Source organism: Phocoena sinus, chromosome 11 (assembly GCF_008692025.1).
Source record: "Phocoena sinus isolate mPhoSin1 chromosome 11, mPhoSin1.pri, whole genome shotgun sequence".
In the NCBI taxonomy this organism is placed as follows: Eukaryota; Metazoa; Chordata; class Mammalia; order Artiodactyla; family Phocoenidae; genus Phocoena; species Phocoena sinus.
In genome coordinates this window covers 37,148,202-37,164,190 of record NC_045773.1, presented here as the reverse complement: position 1 = coordinate 37,164,190, position 15,989 = coordinate 37,148,202, and the positions used below count along the sequence as shown (strand labels likewise).

Below are 15,989 nucleotides of genomic sequence, written 5' to 3'. Positions count from 1 at the left end.
ATACATCATAGGTTGTCGTGCACATATTCTACCACATCACGTCAGGAGGTACATGGTAAGACTTGGAATCCACTGATCTTTGTTTATATAGATGAGATTGAGAAGGAAGAAGAAATGGAATAGCTGGAGAAAGGGCCCTGGAAGTGTTTGTACCTTATACCCCTAATGAATGAAATGTAAGTTTTTTTTTTTTCAAAGCTACTCATTTGAGTATCATATTTGTTGTGATGGTGTTTATAACTTGTTCCTGAGAAGCTTATGTAAGTGTTCATTGGTGTTTATATAACTGGTGATCACTGCTCACAGCTGGCTTGCATGAGGGAGAAAGTTCAGAGGTGTATGCCACCAGGTCTGATTCCATGATCCTGAACTTGGGTGGTAGTAGTCACTGACTTTTAAACCATGCAGACACTAATTTTCCTTTGTCAAAGCACATGTCTCTACCTCCTTGTTGAATCTTTAATCTTTTTTCCTCAGTGACTTTTGGTGGATTATACTCTAGAATTTTGGGGTGGGCTATTTTTTGAAAGTTAAATTAATTATTTCGGTTAGGTTGTAAATTCACATGGTTCAATATTCAGAAGGTACAAAAGAGCACAGTGAAAAGTTATATTTTGACTTAGGGAAATAGCAGTTGTATTATTAAGAATAGTTTAAGAGGTAGTGTATATTATAATGTTATGTAGAAACCAGAAACTTCACAGTAAGCATTATGAAGCAGTAATGAAGCACTTGTAAAACACTGACTTACATGACAACAAATTTTAAATATTAGCACATCCGTAAACTAAAGCCCCTTTAACAAGCAAATAGTAGTTGTTGAACACAGAAGCTAAGGACTCAAAGAATGCTAGGTGGTAAGGAGCTGATTTAGACCTGTATATAAAGGAAAGGGGAAACCTGTGTCTGAACTCAGTGTGCATGAGAATTGTATATACTGTTTAATCATTTAAAAATTACTACTGTGCTTGGCTACATTCAACCCATGCCAGACAGAAATTCGCAGCCAAGCCTCACAAGTTGGAATGTCTGATAGTGAATTTGTGACATTCAAAGACTATCAGGTTTTGTTCTTCCTCCTCCCAGGAACAGCCCACTCTGCAAGGTAGAAACCAGAAGAAATAAATACAATAGTTGGCAACAAGTTCCCACTGCCCAACAGATCAAGTTCAAACCCTTGAGACCGACATTCAAGGCCTGCCGTCTATACTCTGACTCTGGTCTGCCTACTCTGTAGCCTTGCCTCCAGGTGTTCCTCTAAGTGGTTACTCAATAAATTTGCTTGTGAAATAGAAACAAAACAAAAGGCCTTAAGGCCAGGAGACCATCAAAGGTCATTATCTAACCAGGTCAAGGGACCCAGCAAAACACCAAGTTGAAGTGTGCCAACACAGCCCTGAGCCTGCTGTCTAGCCATCTATTCCTTTGGGAGGAAAAATTTGATGGCCTCCCAATTAGGAGGGAAGAATTCAGGGCTGTGAGTTAGGAGGAAGGTGACAATAGTACTATATGACAATGCTATGGAAGTATTAGCTCTTTGGAGGAGTGGGAGGCCTGAAGGAATGATAGTCTTTCAGGAAGACCAAGAGTTGCTGAGCTTTCCTCCTATAGGGCTTCAGATGGAAATGAGAGAGGACTGTTTAAGGAGGGTAGTGAATTTGGGAAGACAACTAGCCAGACTTGCAGTTCTACTTTGGAGCTTCTGTTTTACTTCTCATGTTTGACTGGACACAGGAGCGATGGCACCTTGTCTCCTCAGCAGGTGGAACATGTCCATGAGCCAAGGCCACTTAACCACCCTGGACTCTGCTGTCTTTAGGAGGCCTTTTTATAAAATGCCTGCTGTGGACCTAGTGGTAATGGAGAGGGGATTGTGATGTTTTAACCTCTTGCTCCTGTTAATGATATTGCAGTGTCCCGTCATGAACATTCTTTGGTGCCTCCCTTGACCATTTCCCCTTTGCTGTTCAAAAAGCAAAGGTTATCTACCTGAAATCTTTAGTGGTCTCTCCGTGTAAGAGTCAAGGAAGATGCTTCCAGTGCTGCTTCAGGGGAGTGAATCAACCTGGGCATTCACATGTGAGTGTGTGTGTGTGCATGCACACAGGTCCATACCCACCATCTCCCTCCACCCAGTTTTTACAATGGCCACATTAGCTTCCCCTCCCTACCCAAACACCAGGCAATGGGATATAGAATGCTAGGAATAAAAGGCCTTGGAATTAGTCTTCCCTGGAACAGGGATTGACTTCTGTGCCAGCATCCAAGAAACTTGGCCTATACCTCTGGTCTGTACCTAAGTTTTCCTTGGACAAGGGGCTCCTGGGAAGAGACAGGGAAGTGGTTGTTGGATTGGAAGGCCACTCGTGCTGCTATTTTGCTTAGTTCATTTCAGCCAATATTGAACTGCATGTACTTTCCTAACCATTCCACCTTGTTTAGAGTATTCCTTTTGCTTATGCTCCTCTATCTGTCTAGAATGTTCTTTTTTTCCTTCCTTTTCTAGCTGGTGCCTACCCATTCTGTTAGATTAAACCCAAGTCTCACCTTTTCCGAGGAAGCGCCCCCATAACCAGTGATAGGCAAGACTAGATTGTGTCCTTTCCCCAAGTGTTATTGCTATTAGGCATTCCACTGTATACGTATACACGTTTCCCCACGTGGACCATTCCATTGTGCCTCGGCACAGGGCCTGATACATAGCAGATGCTCAAATGTATGTTAGGCTAAACTAAAAGCAGGGGATGGGAGAGGGAACAGTGTCTGGTTTGCATCAGTCTCAAGTGGAAAGGTTTAGAATGTGGAGGGGTGTGTGCGTGTAAGAAACACTCATTTTGTAACAACAAAATGCTGTTTTCATATGTCATTTCTGCTTCTCCCTTTGCTTTCTTATTTCTGATCTTTGGTTAGGATATATAACTGAAGTTTGAGTTCTCCATACAAATAAATACTGCTACCTGGCATGGCTGACCAAGCTCCAGAGCTTTGTGCGCTGCCAGACTGTTGAATGTGGTTGTGGGAGTATGGAGTTTGGCAGACCAGGGTTTAAAGAATAATATTTTCCATGAGAGAGTTATTTACATCCTCATTTACACATGTAGGAACTATGGCTCAGAGAAGTTGAACCCATGAACATAGAGCTAGTAAGTGACAAAGCCAGGATTTAACACCAGGATTGCCTGACTACAAAGCTTATTCTCATAACTATCTGCTCCTGTTTTCCTGCTTATTTCCTGTATACCCATAGGCAAGTCTTTTTAACTTTTTAGGGCTTCAGTTTATCATATTTATTTATTTTTAAAATTTATTTATTTATTTTTGGCTGCTTTGGGTCTTCGTTTCTGCACACAGGCTTTCTTTAGTTGCGGCGAGCAGGGCTACTCTTCGTTGTGGTACGTGGGCTTCTCATTGTGGTGGCTTCTCTTGTTGCGGAGCACGACCTCTAGGCGCACGGGCTTCAGTAGTTGTGGCACGCGGGCTTCAGTAGTTGTGGTGCTTGGGCTTAGTTGTTCCACGGCATGTGGGATCTTCCCGGACCAGGGCTCGAACCCGTGTCACCTGTATTGGCAGGCAGATTCTTAACCACTGAGCCACCAGGGAAGTCCCAGTTTATCATATTTAGAATGAAGGGAGCAAAACTTACCTTGTAGAGTTATTGTAGGAAAGAAAGAAGAAAAGAAACCAAACCCATTCTTTGTACCTGGAATAGTGGTAGTCATAGTAAAAGCAGCAGCTGTTTTATACAATGTTTACTGTGTGCCAGGCATTGTCTTAGCGCTTTATCTAGGCTATCTCATATAATCATCACCACAACCCTCTGAGACTGAGGAATAACACTACAGTTGTTATTCCCTTTTTATAATTGAGGAACAGAAAGGTTATAATAAGTAGAGTTGGTGTTCACACCCCAGCAGTCTGGCTTCAGTGTCTATACTGAACCCCTATGCTCTGTTATCTCTTGGGAAACATTAGTTTCCAACTCCATGTTGTTCTAGAATCTGACATTAATATGAAAGAGACCATAGGGAACCCAGAATGGTAATAGGGCCAGGAGGGGCTACACCAAGCCATGGAAGGTGAGCAGTAACAGAATGTCTGGGACACTCATGATTCCGTGACTCAGCCACTGACTGGTGAGACGGCCCTTTGGTACTTTTTGGTGGTTGAGTGCATAGGATGATGACCCATGGTAAGTCTTTTTTTCAGCTTGGGGACATCAGCTTACTGGTTCACTCATTGAGGTCTGTGGCAGCCCTGGCCTCCCTTTACCGAAGTCTACAGGGTTGCATGTTTCTTCTTGAGTCCATACTGACATGTGTTTTTTGTTTTGTTTTGTTTTGTTTTTGCGGTACGCGGGCCTCTCGCTGTTGTGGCCTCTCCCGTTGCAGAGCACAGGCTCTGGACGCGCAGGCTTAGTGGCCATGGCTCACGGGCCCAGCCGCTCTGCAGCATGTGGGATCCTCCTGGACCGGGGCACGAACCCGTGTCCCCTGCATCGGCAGGCGGACTCTCAACCACTGCGCCACCAGGGAAGCCCTGACATGTTTTTTTAAATGTTGAATATATAAATGAGGGAGAAGGGACAAATCTCCCTTACAGAAAAATTGCAGATAATAAATGTAGATGGAAAGAGGGAAATAGAAAACCACCATTACAACACCACAGTAATAATTGCTCTAGGTAAGATCCACTGATGAATGTTATAATTAGTGGATGAAACTTTTAAGGGTATTTGTGTTCTGAAAGCCTCAAATAACACCCCCCCAAGCTTTTTTGTATGTGGTTTTAATATATGTCCAGAAATTCTTTGATGCCCCTCCCTCCAGGAAATGGAGCTTAATTCTCTTCCCCCTGAATGTGGGCCAGGCTTAGTGATTGGCCTCTTAAGAATAAAATATGGAAAGGGAAACATAGTAATTTTACAGTGGAGAAATCTGGCAGACACCACTTCAAGGTTAATGTCACCAGTAATAAGTCATGTTGATATCATGTACCCTGATAAGATGTGATGAGAAGAGCACTTCACCTCTGTGGTATTCTTTCCTAAAAGTCATAACCCCAATCTAATCATCAGACAAACCCAAATTGGGGGACAGTCTACAAAACACCTGACCAGTACTCTTCAAAAAAGTATCAAGGTTGGGAGTTCCCTGGTGGTCCAGTGGTTTGGACTTGGCGCTGTCACTGCCGGAGCCTGGGTTCAAACTTAGGGAACTAAGATTGCACAAGTCCCTTGGTAGGGACAAAAAAAAAAAAAAAAAAAAAAATCAACGTCATGAAAGACAAGAATAGGCTGAGAAACTGCTGCAGTTTAGGGAAGACTAAAAAGACGTGAAAGCTAAACGCAATATAGTATCCTAGATAGGATCCTTTAACAGAAAAAGACTAGTGGAAAACTGGTAAATCCAAAATAACAAACAAAAATAATACCAACAAAAAACAAAACTTCCTGAGTCCTTCCTGCCTGAGAGCCAAATGGCATGGACTAGAGCACCTCAGTTTCAGCATTTCTGTTCTTATTCTGAATTCCTCTTACCTTTGGGAAAGACCTTTTGGTTGTGTAGTGCTTGTATCTGGGAGGCTGTGGCAGACTTGGGGACAGGTCTATGTGATTGTCAAAGCCTGCCCATCCAGTGAACAGAATGCAGCTCAGCAAATGAGGAGTGGAATGTGCACATAGACCCCAGTTCTTGCTGGTGGTTGACACCACAAATGACATTCTCTCTGTCAGGGATTTCTTCTCCTTTTTCCCCTGTCCCCAAGGCAATAATACCATTAGACATTCTGTTCATCTTTTAAGTTCTCACTTACATTTTACCTCCCATATAATTCCTTGTGTGATCATACCATGAAATAGTACCTTTCATAGCCCAATTATTCTTGGTTTAGCTAATTACCTCTGGCTGAAAAATGGTACCTTAAACTTTGAAGGTCTTTAGGTCAGTTTCCCTGCCCCTCTTGTATTTAGCACACCTTGCCTTATTATGTCTAGAAAACAAACTCCTTAAAGGGAAGGAATTTAGAAATATTCCTTGAAGCATCTAGGACAGTGCTTGCCATGTTGTAATCCTTCATTAAATGGTTGGTAAATTGAATGAATCCTTTAATACACTGAAGGGAGGAGTGGTCTCCCTGTTGGCAGATGAGACTTGCTTAGAGTCATACAAATGAGTGTGAGCTGTATTGGGAACTCAGTTGTCCCTTTCTGAGTAGTCTGAGACCATGACACTTCCTCACTCTGATCATAGTGCTAAATTATATCAAGAGTGATAGCTATCATTTGTTGTGAGCCTACTCTGGGGGCCAGGCCTGGTTCTAAGCATGTACACTATTTAGTCCTCACAACAGGTCTGCAGTGTGGACATTACTATCCTCATTTTATAGATAAGTCCATTGAGGTTCAGAGAGATGTAACTTGCTTTATTGGATCACCAGCTAATAAGTTGCTGAGTTGAGATTTGAACCCTGGTGTGTCTGGCATCAAAACCCACTCTTCCTCCAGTAAAGGTTGGTCCCTGGCACCTCTTTCCCTTTGTCTCTTCAGACCCATCCCTGGAAGACATGTGTGGCACTGAGTGTGCCCAGCTGGGGGAAGATGGGCAGCGGCCGCCGCGGTGCACTTCAACTACCTCATCTCAGTCTGAGCCTTCAGAGCAGCTTAGGCGCCACCAAGGCAAGAGCCTTGCCTCCGAGGACCCCAAAAAGAAGAGAGCTCAGAAGCCCTCCCACATGAGGAGAAACATACGGTGAGCTATGCTCTGGGTAAGAGGGGAAGAGAGGGAGTAGAAGTATTACCTTCATTTGAAGGCTGTCAGTAGCAAAAGGACTGGTTTGAGCAGGAGAGTCCGATTTCCCAAGGAGAAAAGCGTAAGTTGTGTGCCCCAATTAATAGTGAAGATGCAGCTCAGGACCACTGGGTCTGGGCTGTCAGAGGATACAGGGCTGAAGTGGATGGCACTCGAGCACCCCTGGAGAGTGTCCCACTCTTTGGAGGCCCTGGGAAGCAGCCATAGCATGCTCTGGTTGGACTCTGGTTTCTTCCTTTATTTTTTCCTTATGTCTCAAAATAAGAGGAGATAAAAGAAGTTGAGTTCTTATTTTCTTAGAACTCAACATCAGTTGGAAGACAACTGTCTGGTCCAAAGCAGGGCTTCTTCCTTGAGCTAAGAGATCAGCAGATGTGAACTTCCTTAACTATCCAAATCCCCAACAGTCCTTTCTTCTACCAATGACACTTTTGCTGTTGAAAGGAGATAAATATTTTTTTCCTCCTACCCTCATTTTTTTTTTAAACATAATGATGACTTGAAAATTTACTTTAAGTTTGGGAAATAAGGATGTAGAATCATCCATAATCCTACTTTCCCATATAACACCTCTGTTTTTTATACTGCTTTCCAGCTTTATGAATTACATATTACTCTATTTTACTCTTGATCTGTTATGTGCAGAGATGATTCAGCAGGGGCACCTGTCAGGAAGTTAAATAATACGAAAAACATATTAGCCCAGAACCACCTGAGCCTTGAAGTCCCATTTATTTTTTTACCTTGCCCATTTCATGGGTGTAGTGGGACTGATATGGCTTCTCCCACCTCAGCTCTCTGAGCCCAGCAATGATGTTTCCCTCTTTTTCTTGACATTACATTGCCCAAATCTCAAGTGAACCCAAGTGCTCTCTCTTATTTAAATGTTTAGCAAGCTGCTCCGGGAGGATCAGTTGGAGCCAGTTACCAAAGCAGCACAACAGGAAGAATTGGAAAGAAGAAAACGCCTGGAACAGCAGAGGAAGGATTACGCAGCCCCCATTCCCACCGTTCCCCTGGAGTTCCTTCCCGGTAAGCAGTGGAGGTGGCAGGAAAGGCCCCGCGCTGCAGGGAGAAGAGACCCTCAGTGCACACTGTGGTCAAGGACAGAGCTGGAATAAGATGGTGGCCTCTCAGGAACCCTTTCAATCCATTCAGTTTCTTAGAAGCACATGATCAGAAGGATCCCATTTGAAAAGTAAGATGGATAAAAATGTACCTCCTCAAATTGATGTTATTTAGATTTTCATCCATAACTTTGGATGTTAACATGCCAAGGGATTAGGACATTTTCTAGTGGTCAGGTGAATACTAGGAAGTAAGAGCCAATAGAGAAAAGGGAATTTGGGAAGAAGACTGGGATTTTTGAGATGCCCTCTACTTGTCTTCTCAGGGGATAGTTCCCCAGAGAGCAACAAAGGAGGAGGATGGCAAATCATTTGGGAAAATATGTTTGAGCTAAATGTGGTTTTGACGCTCCCTTCCATCTTTTTTTCCCCAGAGGAAATTGTCTTAAGAGCAAGCGATGGACCCCAACTGCCTCCTCGGGTCTTGACCCAGGAAGTGATTTGTTTGGACAGTAGCAGTGGCAGTGAGGATGAAAAAAGCAGTCGAGATGGTAAGATTGAGCCAGAGGTGCCCCTCCTTCCTCCTGACCCAGTGTTTGCCCTGAGAGATTGGCTGTACCTTTGAATAGAAGATTGTTCAGTCCTTCCTCATTCAGTCTGGGATCTGACTGTGACAAATTTCCCTGAGTCTCCTTGGTAAATATAAGTTTTCCCCTTGTCTTAACGTGAAGCTAAAAGAGAGAAATAATAGAAATAAAAATTTTTACAAGTGATAACAAGTTCTAACTTTGTTTCCATGCTCTCCTGTTTCAACAACAAGCAGTAAATTATCTCTGCTTCCTGAGTTTTTGTTTTGTTTTGTTGGCTGTCTCAGAGGTGATTGAATTGAGCTCTGGAGAGGAGGACACTCTGCACATTGTGGACAGCAGTGAGTCTGTCAGTGAGGAGGATGAGGAAGAGGAGAAAGGCGGCACCCATGTGAATGACGTCTTAAACCAGCGCGATGCTCTGGGGCGGGTCCTTGTCAACTTGAACCACCCTCCGGAGGAGGAGAATGTCTTCCTAGCCCCGCAGTTGGCACGGGCAGTGAAACCGCATCAGGTACAGCAAATCTGGACTCTTCTCTTGGTCTCCTTTCAGCTTCCTTGCTGTGGACGTCACCCGCATCACAGCCTGTGAAGTACTTGTTTGGTACCATGAGCAGCTATTGGAAAGGCCTGATTCTTCCTCCTAGCAGTTGATGCTTCAGGATTCCTGATGAATGGGAAGGGACAAGCCTGAGAGATGCCCTATCATGTAGAAGGTGCTAATCTTTTGGCTGAATAATCTTGAGCCTCCTTCTGTGAGATCTGAAAGACTGATTGAGATACTCTCTGGAGAGCACTGCTTTGATTAGGGAGTTGTGGCTCTGGAAGAGATGTGAGAACTCAGAAGTCTGAGGGACTTTCTGATAGGAAGGATCAGAGTAGTTTGTGTTGACCCAGAACCTGGAACCAGGACCAGTGAGTGAAAGCTCTGTGAAGGCAGAGGTTGACTCAACGTAAGAACTCTTAACAGTAAGAATAGCTCCTCGTGAAATGGGCTGCCTTGAGGTGAGCAGCCAAGGTCAGCCAGACCAAGCCTAAGTGAAGGACCCAGTCAGGAATTTGGTACTCAAGATTCTTGCCTCAGATGGGCCACTGTACCAGGGGAATGCTTTTCTGTGTTTTCTCCGAGAAGAACGTCACCAGCCAATAAACTAGTCAGGGTTCAGGGAAACTTCTGCAGCCATCCACACCAGCTCTCTGGTATAATGTCTGCTCATTTACTTAATTCTGACTACTTCCAAAGTAAGTGAACTAGACCCCTGGTCTTTGCCAGCCAAAGATATTTGTTTGTGTTTGTTCCCTGTCAGATTGGTGGGATCCGGTTCCTGTATGATAACCTGGTTGAGTCCTTGGAGCGATTTAAGACCAGTAGTGGCTTTGGCTGTATCCTGGCCCACAGCATGGGACTGGGGAAAACTTTGCAAGTGATCTCCTTCATCGATGTCCTCTTCCGCCACACGCCAGCCAAAACCGTCCTTGCCATTGTGCCGGTAAGTGTTTGGGAAGGCACCACTTGGTCACCCCTCTGCAGAGCTCTGGAGTAATGCCTTACTGGGCACTAAAAAGCCTTATGAGCTCAGCTCTGAGCTTGTTCCCTAAAACTCTCTTTTTGGACTTGACTTTCTGATAGGTTAATACTCTTCAGAACTGGCTGGCAGAGTTCAACATGTGGCTCCCAGCTCCTGAAGCCCTTCCAGCTGACAACAAGCCTGAAGAAGTCCAGCCTCGGTTCTTTAAAGTTCACATCTTGAATGATGAGCACAAGTAGGTGGCCTGCCGTCTCCTCTCTGCCCCTTTCCTTTTATTTTTTTTATTATTATTTTAAAATTTTTATTTATTTTATTTATTTACTTTTGGCTGGCTTGGGTCTTCGTTGCTGTGCGCAGGCCTTCTCTAGTTGCGGTGAGCAAGGGCTACTCTTTGTTGCGGTGTGTGGGCTTCTCGTTGCGGTGGCTTCTCTTGTTGCAGAGTGCAGGCTTCAGTAGTTGCGGACATGGGCTCAGTAGTTGTGGCTCACGGGCTCTAGAGCGCAGGCTCAGTAGTTGTGGTGCACGGGCTTAATTGCTCCATGGCATGTGGGACCTTCCCGGATCAGGGCTTGAATCTGTGTCCCCTGCATTGGCAGGCAGATTCGTAACCACTGCGCCACCAGGGAAGGTCCCCCCCTTTCCTTTTAGACTTCTTCCCAGGATCTGGATGTCAAGGCAGTCTATCTGGGTATGTGCCTTGTCCTCCCAGATTCCTTTTGGTTTCTTGATGTATCCCCCTCTCTCTTCTTGCTACTCATTTTTTCTCTGCCTAGTTTTTCAGTAAAGTCAGAGTTATGTAGCCTGGAAAATTTCTTGTATTCTGCTTGAAGATGTTTTTATATCCTGAAAAATCTGTGTACATGGTCATGTTTTCCCATGTGTATAGTAATAAAATTCAACATGATAAAATGAAACTTTCCATCTCCTAACTTTTCACCTCTTACATTTATCTTTTATTAGAAACCTAATCACCAGTCTCTTCTTTTAAGCACCAATCTATATTTGACCTTTAACAGTACAACTTCCAAGCTTTGAAAGGTGCAAACCTTTTTTTGTTTCAGATTTAAATAAAATTATTTATATTTCCATTCCGTAAATTCAACCTGGTTTCCAAAAATCTAAAGCTATTTCTTGATCCAAGCCAACAATCCATGCTACCCTTTCCCCTCGTTGATATGGATGATTGAGAAGGTAGACTTTATTTTCTGCAGAGACCACCTTTTGTGATGTTTGGTCACACACATCAAAATGAGGAGACTATGAGTGGCCCCACTGGTGGCTGATCACCTGCTGTTTCCTAGATTTCAGGACTGTCAGTCCACACAGCAGTTAATGAAATACAGCCAGGGCTCAATTGTTTAGGAGTAGAGGGACTGTGCTGAGTGGCATCCGGTCTCTGCTGTTCTTTTTCCTTTACTGTGCGTCCTTGGCTCTTTATTCACAAGGACCTGGGCAGGTGAAAGGCAGAATGTTGCCCTTGCGTTTACTACTTAGTATTCATTGTGGGAATAACTCGAAATTCTCCCTCAAATGTAGAATTGTAGTCATGAATGTACATCCAGGGAGGTTGTCACTTTTGCTTGTCTTGTGCCATTGAATTTCTGTTTTTTGTTATTTAACCATCATCAGTGAACCAGTCCATCCTTAGTGCAATTAGTGTCTCTAGAATGGTAGGAAAGTCCTTGGGCAGCTGGCCAGCCCTGTGATGCTGCCACATGAAGTCTTTGGCAATAAGGACTTCTGAATGTACATGAACACAGCTTTGACTGTGAGGAATTTTTCCTGGGGAGCAGAGGAAGCAATAATACTTTCTTTCTGTTCACTCTTGCAGGACAATGGCAGCTCGTGCTAAAGTGATGGCTGATTGGGTGTCAGAGGGTGGGGTGCTGCTGATGGGGTACGAAATGTACAGACTCCTCACCCTGAAGAAATCCTTTGCCACAGGTAGACCGAAGAAAACCAAGAAACGTTCTCACCCGGTCATCATTGATCTGGATGAGGAAGATCGACAGCAGGAGTTTCGAAGAGGTGGGCAGCCTCTCTGGGAATACTCTAAAGGGTGATCCAGGGGAAAAGAAATAGTGTCTGCTATAGCACCTAGTCAAATGGGAAGCATTATTGATGTGAGTTGTATTGACATGAACCAGAAATCCTGGTCCCCGAGGTAGGTGGGATGACCTGCACTGGCTCTCAGAAGGTATTGCTTTCTCAGCAGGCAGTGGAATTCTGGGTAGGCCAGGCCACAGGCTAGCATGGGGGAGACTCCCCTGTGTCTTTCATAGAATAGTTAGAAGAGTAACTGCTTCCTTCACCACTTCCCAGAGATGTTGTGAGATAGCATTAAGAAAATATAAAGTATTTAAATCGCTAATATACAGAGTAGTAATAATGTTGTTTGTGAATTTATAAAAGAAGAATTTATCCCAATTTTCATGTTTTTTGGTGAAAGACATTTTTCTCATAGTTCTAGTTCTGTTCCCTCTTCTATGGGGCCTTGGTCTATTTGGGGAAGAAAATTTTTTTTAAGGTTCAGAGGCTGTTTCATTTTATAGATCTCTTCATCTATGAGATTCTGTTTTTTAGGTTTGCTTCTGTGGCTGAATTTGCCATTTAGCGTTGACTGGCGAGTAACTCCAGGAAGACCTTGTCCTTTAGTTAGTTCCCACCAGCCAGCTCTCAGATGGCACCAAGACAATGGTGAGAGCCAGTGGAAGTGTCTGGATTATTCCCATCAAAATCATCCAGACTCATTTTTAATCCTAGGCTGGTACTCTGTAAAGTCATGCTGTCTGCTACCTAGTTGGTATAAGCCCTAGGAATGCAAGTCAGTTTTACTCTTAGCCTAAAGGGAAAAAAATTAAGGAAAGGAAAGAGGGAAAAGGGATATTTACTGCAAGAGTCAACAGGCCAGGTTAATGTGTCACACCAAATGCACAGGAGCTTGAATGGCTGGCTCCCTTTCACCAATGGGGGCTGACTCTTGCTTTCCTGCTTCCTTCATTTCTTCTGTCTCCTCCAGGGTGCACCCCTACTTCTCATATTGTTGACTAAGAGCAGACCCTCTCACCCTCTTACTCCGGATCCTCTTCCCTCCCTAGAGTTTGAGAAGGCCTTATGCCGCCCTGGCCCTGATGTGGTAATCTGTGACGAGGGACACCGCATCAAAAACTGCCAGGCCAGCACCTCACAGGCCCTGAAGAACATTCGCTCTCGCCGCCGGGTGGTGCTGACTGGATACCCCCTGCAGAACAACCTCATCGAGTACTGGTGCATGGTGGACTTTGTGCGCCCAGACTTCCTTGGCACCCGGCAGGAGTTCAGCAACATGTTTGAGCGCCCCATCCTGAATGGACAGTGTATTGACAGCACGCCTCAGGATGTCCGCCTCATGCGGTACCGGAGCCATGTCCTGCACAGCCTCCTGGAGGGCTTTGTGCAGAGGTGAGCCATCCTCAGGGCTCTGTTTTCTAAATCCTTGGAGAGCCCTGGTGGAATAGACATGACAAGGCTTTCCTGAAGGGGAAAGGTGGTAACAGTGGGAGGGCCCCTTTCTAGTAGGGCAATAGTACAACTTTCCTTTTACTGAATAGCTTTTCCTGAATAGCTAGCAGACGGTGGATATCCAATATTTCAATCTCTGAGTCTGGTCCAGAAGTGCTTTTTTTTTTTTTTTTTTTTTTTTGCGGTACACGGGCCTCTCACTGTCGTGGCCTCTCCCGCTGCGGAGCACAGGCTCCGGACGCGCAGGCTCAGCGGCCATGGCCCACGGGCCCAGCCGCTCCGCAGCATGTGGGATCTTCCCGGACCGCGGCACGAACCCGCGTCCCCTGCATCGGCAGGCGGACTCTCAACCACTGCGCCACCAGGGAAGCCCCCAGAAGTGCTTTTTTCAGAAGTTAATCTTTGAGGTTACTAGGGATATCTGCCTTACTTGCTGAGAGAAGCAGGAGACAGCTACCATTCTAATGACTTGAGTGAAAGAATAAAGTGGTGGTTCTCAGGGGTATGGCTTCACCAGTTTCAGCATCTTAGAAGATGTAGGTTAGGCCAGTCTGAAGCATCCCCTTGTTTTTCCTTGTTAAGATGGCATGTGTGGAGAAAGCTTAGAGAAGCAGCCCTAGATTAGGGTAAGAACCTGGAGTTCCCAGGTCACTCTGCCTCTTTGCTTTAGTTTTTATACTCAAAATAAGTTTCTTGATGGTTGCTGAGCCAATCCGCATTATGGTAAGGCTGTTGTGAATGTTGAGATCCTAAGGAAGGCGGTGTGGCAGAAATGCAGGGTTCTGTTTTTATCCTGCGCTGACCCCTCCTGGGCACACTGCCTTGTCAATTCTGATCTGTACCTTTGTAGGAGAGGCCACACTGTGCTGAAGATTCATCTCCCTGCCAAGGAAGAAAATGTGATCCTGGTGCGGCTCTCTAAGATCCAGCGAGATTTGTATACACAGTTCATGGACCGCTTCCGGGACTGTGGTAGCAGCGGCTGGCTGGGGCTGAACCCTCTCAAGGCTTTCTGTGTCTGCTGCAAGGTGTGTTGAGGCCTCAGGGAATACTAAGACACAGACTAAGGATGCTCATGGTCCCAAGGGAGTTGTTCCTGCTGGGAGTCCTTGATAAAGGAAGAAGTTCACTGAATTGAGGGCTCCAAGGCAAGACAGTTCCCAGGAGTGCCACTCATAGACTATAATGTAAATGGTGCCCCTTGCAAATGTGCAACTTGTTATACCAAACTTGAGAAGTCACTTCCTTTCTCACTGATTTTTTTCACCTGAGAAATGGAGTGATGGTGGAACATCGTGGGACAAAATTTTTGACTGCTAGCGTAATCAGGATTCAAGAAATATATAGCATAGACACATTATTAGGGATACCTTCCATTTGATTCTGTATTTAATCAGATCAAGATCTCTTTCGTTCTGATAATGCTTAAGATGGTTTGGGGACAGCAAGGCCTAGGTGTCTTTAGCACTGAGCCTCGTGAACAGATTGATGAACCCTGACTTGTCTTTGACCTGGCCAGATGCTCTCTGTTGCCTCACAAAGGATCTGTTTCTTTGACAGCTCTCAACCAACCTGTTGGATATTATTTCCAATTGAGCACTGCTTTAATAAGTCAGCTGAAGGTGTGTGTCTGGGGACAGATGGGTTTCAAAATATTTCTTTTGTACCCACAGTCCTAGACCAGGGCAAGGAAGCTAAAGCAGACATGGTCTTGAGGATGCTGCGGTGCAAACATACCCTTCCCACGCCCCCCCTCTCTTTCCCCTGGAATTCTCAACTCCTGCCACGAATAGTCCCTGAAATGACTTACGGTTGATCATCTGTAAGTTAGATACATTTGTCCATAGGGAGAGATTGGTCTTGTTTCATAGTTTCATACAGTAGTTGACTGTAGCCACATGGTGAAACAGGAATGTTCTTGTTCTTGCTTAAATAAGAATGCAAGACTTGTGACACAGCCTTTTTGGTTGTGTACCAATCATACTGGCATGCCTCCTGGTGTGAATTCTCCCATTCATGTATCATAGCAATCAGAGTTGGTTACTGAAAATGAATATGCAGGCTCTTTGACCATGAGGGGGTTGGGGAGACATTAATTTTTGGTGTGACTATGTGCTGTGGGAGGTGTGTGTTTGAATAACTGCATGTTTCCAGACTCCCTGGGACACCCTTAGATTGTTCTCTGCCCTATGCTTCCTCCCCTTTAACTTGAACCTCAGATCTGGAATCACCCCGACGTGCTGTACGAAGCCCTTCAGAAGGAGAACCTGGCCAATGAGCAAGACTTAGACGTGGAAGAGCTTGGTTCATCAGCAACTAGTGCCCGCTGCCCTTCACAGGGAACAAAAGGCAAGGGTGAGGACAGCGCCTCAATGGGAGAGGCGACCAATAGCAAGTTCCTACAAGGGGTCGGCTTTAACCCTTTCCAGGAGCGAGGCAACAACATTGTCACATATGAATGGGTGAGTCAAGCAGATACTTTTGTGGCCATAAACCACT

General features: G+C 44.9%; 1 protein-coding gene across 2 annotated transcripts in view; it reads left to right on the top strand.

Moving 5' to 3' along the window:
• Window positions 1-15,989, top strand: part of RAD54L2 (RAD54 like 2) — an 87,689-nt gene that overhangs the window by 56,141 nt on the left and 15,559 nt on the right. Inside the window, exons 3-12 of one of the 2 annotated variants that reach the window (XM_032647465.1) lie at window positions 6,545-6,746; window positions 7,699-7,838; window positions 8,308-8,424; window positions 8,748-8,974; window positions 9,768-9,950; window positions 10,091-10,224; window positions 11,821-12,017; window positions 13,088-13,430; window positions 14,341-14,518; window positions 15,710-15,952. In XM_032647465.1, coding sequence (XP_032503356.1) covers window positions 6,545-6,746; window positions 7,699-7,838; window positions 8,308-8,424; window positions 8,748-8,974; window positions 9,768-9,950; window positions 10,091-10,224; window positions 11,821-12,017; window positions 13,088-13,430; window positions 14,341-14,518; window positions 15,710-15,952 — 1,964 coding nt within the window. Of the gene's footprint in view, window positions 1-6,544; window positions 6,747-7,698; window positions 7,839-8,307; window positions 8,425-8,747; window positions 8,975-9,767; window positions 9,951-10,090; window positions 10,225-11,820; window positions 12,018-13,008; window positions 13,431-14,340; window positions 14,519-15,709; window positions 15,953-15,989 lie in introns of those variants that run through there. The other variant, XM_032647466.1, reaches the window with a different exon arrangement.